At 49.5% G+C, this 8,161-nt stretch overlaps 1 protein-coding gene across 1 annotated transcript; it reads right to left on the bottom strand.

The window, feature by feature from the left end:
* Positions 1 to 4,465: 4,465 nt before the first annotated feature.
* LOC147987403 (gibberellin 3-beta-dioxygenase 2-3-like) lies at positions 4,466 to 6,301 on the bottom strand. Its single transcript, XM_087545298.1, has 3 exons — positions 5,697 to 6,301; positions 5,455 to 5,604; positions 4,466 to 5,205 (listed from the first exon to the last, which is right to left on the bottom strand). The coding sequence occupies exons 1-3, from the start codon at positions 6,176 to 6,178 to the stop codon at positions 4,725 to 4,727; spliced, it is 1,113 nt and encodes a 370-aa protein (XP_087401424.1). The 5' UTR covers positions 6,179 to 6,301; the 3' UTR covers positions 4,466 to 4,724.
* Between the last annotated feature and the right edge of the window lie 1,860 nt (positions 6,302 to 8,161).

An 8,161-nucleotide genomic window follows, 5' to 3' on the forward strand; every position in this document is an offset into this window, starting at 1 on the left:
TAAGCGTGCGGACCCTACGGTTCGAGAACAACGTAGACATGACCGAGACACGTCTCCGGTCAATAACCAATAGCGGAATCTGGATGCTCATATTGGTTCCTACATATTCTACGAAGATCTTTATCGGTCAGACCGCATAACAACATACGTTGTTCCCTTTGTCATCGGTATGTTACTTGCCCGAGATTCGATCGTCGGTATCTCAATACCTAGTTCAATCTCGTTACCGGCAAGTCTCTTTACTCGTTCCGTAATACATCATCTCACAACTAACTCATTAGTTGCAATGCTTGCAAGGCTTATGTGATGTGCATTACCGAGAGGGCCCAGAGATACCTCTCCGACAATCGGGGTGACAAATCCTAATCTCGAAATACGCCAACCCAACATGTACCTTTGGAGACACCTGTGGAGCACCTTTATAATCACCCAGTTATGTTGTGACGTTTGGTAGCACACAAAGTGTTCCCCCGGCAAACGGGAGTTGCATAATCTCATAGTCATAGGAACATGTATAAGTCATGAAGAAAGCAATAGCAACATACTAAACGATCGGGTGCTAAGCTAATGGAATGGGTCATGTCAATCAGATCATTCACCTAATGATGTGATCCCGTTAATCAAATAAGAACTCTTTGTCCATGGTTAGGAAACATAACCATCTTTGATTAACGAGCTAGTCAAGTAGAGGCACACTAGTGACACTCTGTTTGTCTATGTATTCACACATGTATTATGTTTCCGGTTAATACAATTCTAGCATGAATAATAAACATTTATCATGATATAAGGAAATAAATAATAACTTTATTATTGCCTCTAGGGCGTATTTCCTTTCACAATCTTCCCCACTGCTGTAGCAATGAACGAGCCAACTTCGTCCCAGATAATGAACGAGCAGCAATGAACGAGCCAAGTCGAAGTATTGGTTGTGCGGGTCCTTGTTCAGCTTCGACCGAGTCGGCATGGCGATCGATGCTGAACCGCAATAATCGCTCTTGCTTGTAGAGCGAGTAGCAATGACAGAGATGGATAGAGGAGAGGGTGATGTGAGAGCATCTTCACTCGTTCGGCCCCCCAGCGCAACGGCCGACGCTTTTTAGGCCCTGGGGGTGATCTAGTTCCCAGCCACGCCCTCAGGGGCCGGCCGCAAACGTTATAAATTCGAACTTGACATTTTCCCCGGCCCAAAAAAACGCCACAAGTCTGGCGATCAGTTCCGCGATCACCATGCCACAGTTCGGTGATCAATTACTCGAAATTTCGGCGTTCAAAAGACGCACAGGCAATGCATCAAACGGTGTGGGCAACGCATCAAACGGCGGCGGCGTCCTCGGCGTCAGACTGGCGGTAGCCGGCGTGCGTGGGCTGGTCGGTGTCGGCATGGCTTCTGTGCTGGGCATCGTGGAGGCATCGCTCAGGCTTGGTGGCGGCGTTGGGGTCGGCGTGGGAGCTGGCGCGGCCGCCGAGTGCATCTGGTACAGGATGAGGCCACGCTCCACCAGGTACCACGCCTTGACCTGCTCGTCCATGGTGGACATGTCCGTGCCCCCATTTGGAATGTCAGGTCGGTGTTCCTCTTCTTCGCGGCGACGTTGGTCCGAAGCAGGTCGAGCTTGACGGCGCTGTTCGTCATCAATGCCGATCACTGCGCCTCGGTTGTCTCTTCCCTCTAGGCGGCCTGGGTGTTGACGTCGGCGAGGCACTGCTCGATGGACGCTTGCAGCCACACGGTAGGTGCACGGGGAGGCTGCGTAAGCCGGTAGTGAGTATCTCTATGGGGATATTGGACGCCGGCGAATGCGGGTGAGGGCGTGCGCTGGGCGGGGTGGCCATGCGGAAAGGTGATGTTGGGGTTGAACCCGCCGTGCGCATCGCCATTGGCGTAGTCAGGCGAGGGCGCACATTCCCAGGGGTGTGGCGACGGTGAGAAGCCGGCCGGCAACCCGACGCTGTGCTGGCTCCAGGGAGCGTGCGGATCATGGCCGCCAGGTGGATTCATTATCCCCGCGCGAGACGCCTCTGCTTGCTCCGCCACAACCGCAGCCGCCGTTGCCGCCCTGTCCCGAGCCCTCTTGGTGTTGAGCCTATTCCGCCGGTTTGACATGCCTTGTGGTTTGGACGGCGGCGCCCTCGGCTTCCTCTGCTTAAGCTGGGTGGCTTCGGCATCGGCGGCGGCGCGAGGGGCCGTGTAATTCTTCAGCGGCATGGCGGCCAGATGGAGGGGAGATGGAGGAGAATGGCGGGAGAAGAGGGGCAGAAGAGGGAATGAAGGGAAACAGAGGAGGAAAAGTGGGGGGATTGACGGGAAAAAGGGCCTTCTCTTGTCGACAGAACGGACCCACGTGTTTTTTCGCTTCGGCCGGCGCCCCCAGGCGACCCCCGGGGCTTGGGTTCGGCTCCGGTTCGCCGTCTGTTATTTCGGCCCAAACCGGTGATAAACGAGACCCTGGGGGCGTGATTGGGCCGATTTTTCAGCGTCGGCACTAAAAATGGCTGGAGGGGAGGGGGGGGGGGGGGGCTGTTGGGGGCGCGACTGGAGATGCTCCGAGAAGCACGAGGTTGTGGGTTACGTGGGTATACGACACAAATCCACATGTAAAGATTAATACGTCCAAAAAGACCTCTCGCAAAAAGAAAGTCCAAAGATAGAAACGAAAGATTTTTAAGAAGAAAAGGTATCTTTCCACATAAGAGTATTGTATGTTACGTATAGATCACCGACTGATTGTGTATAAACCACGTGCTGGCTACAAAGATAGAAGCAAAAATACACGTCTAAAAGGTTGGATCGATGTGGACCGATCAACAGCTATACACTGATACTCTCTTCAAATACATGGACGTATACTATCACTACAGAAAAAACATATTTTGGCGTGTACAGGTCCACGACGAACAGAACATCGGCGCACATGTGGCGAACAAGTCACGGCGCAATCCCTAAGGAAGGAGGAAACAGTGTACACAAGCAAGCTTGTTCAGCTCTAGTGGGAGAGCGCCTAGAAATAAAATTCTTCGAAGATTATAGCATAGCGCCGCTAGCTAAGACTGGAAGCTTATTTCAAATGAATGCACGTGTCTGGTCTATATATGGATGTGCATGTATGTAGACTCTATACCGAGCACGACAATTCCATGCACAGTCATGCTGGACCCTATACGTCCACAGTCATGCTCGGTGACCCCTCATTTTTCCTGCACTGCAATCAATTACCCGATATTTCATACCTCAAATCCATACAATAGCATGCATCCCAAAATCTATGTACGGCGTAGATAGCCTAAAACTAGCCTACACTACTTCTTGTCGTCGGAGATGTCAACAACCTCCGTGCCGGCAGTGCCGGACGAACCTGCCATGTCATTTAGGCTCTCCGGTGACTCCTCCCCTCTCACAATCCGCAGTATCGCGTAATCTCCTCCCCGCACAAGGCCCAATGCCTTTGACAAAAATGTGCACGAAATACGTCGACCCCTAGGGACTTGGTAGGAAACGTCGGAAACAGAGCGGTTTTAACCTCCTCGGCTGAATATGGATGGCACAGAACTTCATTCATCACTGGTGTGACCTTTTGTGGGACATGTTGTAGCACCGCGTCCACATTGTGCACCCCCTCAGATGTATAGAGATTCTTGTAGAACTCTGTTACCATCCACATCAGTTCTCCCATATCATCTGTCATCACACCAAGAGAATTGAGAAGAGATTTAATCATATTCTTTTTCCTGCGGATGTTAGCACGGAGATGGAAAAATCATGTGTTCTTGTCACCCGCGGCCAGCCAATAGATCCTCGAATGCTGCCTCCACATAAGCACTTCCCGATTGTAAAGTTCAACAAGCCTCTCGTTAACTTTTAACTCTGCATGAGTTGGACCTATACGCATTGGATCATTGTCCAACCTTTCTAGTTCCAGCTGGTGTGTCTTGATCTCCTTCCGGACCGAACCAAATGTCTGTCTACTCCAGCGGGTCAAATCTCTGGATAAATTTTCATGTTTGCAACGCAGATCCTCCAGTTTTGATACTGCTTGGGTCGCGCTCCACTGGCCCGGCCCTGTATGGTTTCGGTCCAACTATCATTGCCTTCCAACAAATGATCAGGAGTCATCATAATATGTGTGCTAAGTTCAAGAAGTATCGGCCCATGGTCAGAGGTAGCTGCTGTCAAGTGGGTAGCTATGCTGTTGGGAAAGAATCCTTTTATGGTACATCTAAATAATAGGAGCCGTTTATTTTCAGTTATTCAATGGACTATACCCTCCAATACTACTAGACCAAATCAACAGTATATTTGTTCAAGGGGTAAAATTGGAACACACAAAATAAATACCAAGAGTATACTTGCAAACCATGAAACCGCTGTATTTTCTTCTCCTGACCTGACGCGATCCATCCATTCTGAGATTGTTGGTGCAGGCCTGGTCTGGCCGAGTACTTTCCGACGAACATGACATGCACGTAGGAATTTATCACAGCCAGTACTTTTGAAAAAGGAAATCAACACGAAGCTAGCCAAGCTAGCCTCCAGGATTTATCTATCATGTCCAGATTTCGATCTTAACGGCAATTTTCACCTTCCACAGATGTCTAAAGGATCTATCTTGTCCACATGGGATATATGATCATATAGAGATTCCACATATAAATTGCCATTTTTAGTCCATTTTCATGAATTTTTGTATCGGTCGAATCGGTCTTTGGTGATGGCTGGCGCCGATCTATGAAGAGATTTCACTTATTTGGTCGGCGCCATCACCATCGTTGTTGTGGTCACCCGGGCTGAGGGAGACCATCTGGAGCGCGGAGCCGCCGGTGGTGAAGGCCTCCTTGCGCACAAGGAAGTACTCTCGCCACGTGACGGTGCGGTAGGCGGGCTTGCCGCCGCCCACGGCTTCCCTGAGGGGCGCTACCTTGGCGTCGGCGGGCGGGCCGAGATGGTAGGCCACGGACACCCGGGTGCTTTCGCGGTTGACGACGGCGCGGTGGTATGTGCTGCGGAAGCGGCCGTTGGTGAGGATCTGGAAGAGGTCGCCGATGTTGACGATGAGTGCCCCGGGTGGCACCCCAACCCACCTGTCTGGCTCGCGCCGGAACAGCTGCAGCCCAGAAACGTGGCTCTGCATCAGGAACGTGAAGAACCCCGAGTCCGTGTGCGTCGCCAGGCCCAGTGTTCGCTTCGGGTCAGGGAACTTGGGGTACCTGCATGCGTTGCAAAGTGTATTTTAGACTACAGTACACGACACGTAGTGTTAGATAAGATTGCACGTTGTGGCTGCTACACGGCATGTAAGGGTGTTGCCACTTGTACTACGTACGCGTTGAGGTGTATTTGTTTTAGACAGCAGTACACGACACGTAGTGTTAGATTGCACGTTGTGGCTGCTACATAAGGGTGTTGCCACCTCACGTCAAAAACAAAAAAAAGGTGTTGCCAGTTGTACTACGTACCAGTTGATGTGCATGGTCACGGTCTCGGACATGGTCTCCACGATCTTGCGCCCCGCCTCGACGCCGGCGACCCCGAGCGCTGCGAGGAACAACACCGTCAGCTTGTCAACCACCGCTAGCATCTGCCTGTGGAACTCCTCCATCACGTCACTGCACATCATACGATTAACACAAGTTACACAACAATATAAGTACAGTAGTAGTAAAAAGTTTTCTCCAGCGTCCGATGTATGAACACATGCCAGAAGTGGCGGTAGTCCTCGCCGGCGTCGGGCCAGATCTTGCGGAGCTCGGCTCGGAGGTTGGCCGGGGACAAGGTGTAGCCCTCAGACCACGTGGTCTTGGGGAAGTAGGAGGCGATGGGTGGCAGTCCATAGCCGTGGGACTGGCCGTCCTGCCGCGCGGCGCGCATCTTCTCCGACGCCGGCAACGCGAACACGCTAGCAATTCGGGCCTCGACGCGCGCGAGCAGCTCGCTCGGAATGCCGTGGCCCTCGAGCAGGAACGTTCCCCACTGCTCCGACGCACGCGCCACGGCCTCGGCTGCATGTGGGTCCCGCAAATCCACCACCGGCACGGCGTCCTCCGCGGCCCCGACGCCGCCGTCCACCAGCGGGTGCTCGTACAGCCCCTCCCACGTGTGGGTTTCCGGCACCTGTCGCGCTGCCCCAAAGTCGAAGTAATTGTTGTGCGGGTCCTTGCTTAGCTGCGATGGCGCCGACATGGCGAGCGATGCGCGCGGAACCACAATAATCACTAGCTAGATAGAGTAGCTAGTAGTAAGCGTGGAGATGCACGGAGAGTGTGAGGAGCGAAGCACAAGGGTCGGTATATGGAGAGAGAGGTCTTGCAGCGTAGCGGCAGAGCCATACAAAGAAAAAGATAGACACAAACCTACCTGTAAAGATTGTTTTCACGTAGGAGGAGTAATCTTCTGTACTACAAAGATAGACCCAAAACTCACGTGTAAAGCGTTGGATCGATGGACCGATCAACAGCTGTGCCCAAGTAATGCGTATAAGGACACTCCATTTTTCTGCGGGAAAAAAAAGGAATATCCTTATACATAAACGAAATGTTAAGATGTTTATTTATCATTGCACATATATATATATATATACTTTATTATGTAAATAAATACTATAAAAGGTGGATAAAAAGATTTTGTTTTATTAAACACCCTTTGGATAATCATCGATATTTATTTTTTCAAAATATAAACATAAATATTAATTATGACATTTCCACATTAACTTACAGACTGAAAATAGACGCGCTATACGAGACGAGCTATTCGAAAGGAGTCCTCCTATTTAGCGACCTGCGCAGGGATCTGTTGGTCGTCATGCCCGAGCCCAACCCGAAATCAAGCCTAAAGCCCAAAAGCCCAGCCAGAATGCTATTTTTTAGTGTACACACGTGCAAGCCTAGTCTGAAAAACAAAAAACTTGAAGCCCGAGCCCAGCCCAAACTATCTTCCAGGCTGGAAAACAAGGCCTGAGCCCAGCCTGAACGTCAAGCCCGGGCCGGGCCGGGTTTTCGGGCCGGGCTGTCCATGCCTGGGTTTAACTCAAAGATAACATAACAAATATAATTATGACATCACATATCACATAAAATTTGACGGTAAAAACTGAAGATTGTTGTACATACGTGTTGACTTAAATACTAGCAAGCAAATGACAAGTTAGTTGGGAAATTTTAAAATAAATACTAGCAAGCAAACGAAGCATGTTAAGACATTCACAGAGTGCCCCATTTCAATTTTTCATGATTGTAAAAAGATTAAACATAATACTAATACTAATGGTAGAAAATATAGTTTTCACCACATGGAAAATAAATAATCACTCACGAACCGATTACCAATTTGGTTATCTAACTTTTTGTTGATTCATAACCGAAAGGCATATCTTCTTCTTCGTTTTTGTGGGCGAAAATCATGTATTACTCATCTCGAAGATTCATACAATCAATCGTAGCTAACTCTATAACATCAGTAGGGCCTGGGCCTACCCATGTCATAGTTCTGCCCTCTAGACGAGCAAACTTAGCTATGCTATCACTCAACTTATTTTGGCTATGATATACATGAGTAATACAAAATTCACGAAGATACATAAGATACTTGATCTCCATTATGAGCGAAGCGTAGATCGATCTACCCACCCCCTTTGCTTGGATCAACTTTACTGCAACACGAGAATCCATACCGATCTCAATGGGTAAATCGCTTCTCTGGATGTCAAAAGACAAACCTTCCATACAAGCACACAATTCAGCTTCCAATGCTTCTCGACAGGAAAAAAATGTTTTCTACTTGAAGAAAAAATGATAGCCCCCTTGTCATCTCTTAGTACCATGCCAGCACCCACTGAGCCATCATCTGCATAGGAGCCATCGATGCACAACTTCACATAAATGTTATGACATCTCACAATAGCTTTAGAAGGCGATAGTCCAAAGAAAAAGTAAAATGATTATTGATCAAACCGTTCTGGATTAAATTTTCATGAAGCATCGCCAATGGCCCTTTGTGAATAATCAAAATTAGGCAGTTGACTATAAGGTTCCCTAATGAAATATCTTTGCCTAGTATCATCATCCTTGAGTTGGGATTGAATCCATTAACCTCCACCCCCCCTCCCCTTCTCGCGTCGCTCTCGCGAGCGACCGTGGGGGAAACCCTAGCCGCCAGCCTCAACCC

The sequence above is a fragment of the Triticum urartu genome, chromosome 2A (genome assembly GCF_056163025.1).
Source record: "Triticum urartu cultivar PI428250 chromosome 2A, HENAU_Tu73, whole genome shotgun sequence".
NCBI classification, from domain to species: Eukaryota; Viridiplantae; Streptophyta; class Magnoliopsida; order Poales; family Poaceae; genus Triticum; species Triticum urartu.

Coding starts and splice junctions, on each gene's coding strand:
- LOC147987403 (XM_087545298.1), bottom strand. CDS start 6,178: ATGTCGGCGCCATCGCAGCTAAGCAAGGACCCGCACAACAATTACTTC. Junction 5,605..5,696: donor GAGGACTACCGCCACTTCTG/GCATGTGTTCAT, acceptor TATGATGTGCAG/TGACGTGATGGAGGAGTTCC. Junction 5,206..5,454: donor GTGACCATGCACATCAACTG/GTACGTAGTACA, acceptor CAACGCATGCAG/GTACCCCAAGTTCCCTGACC.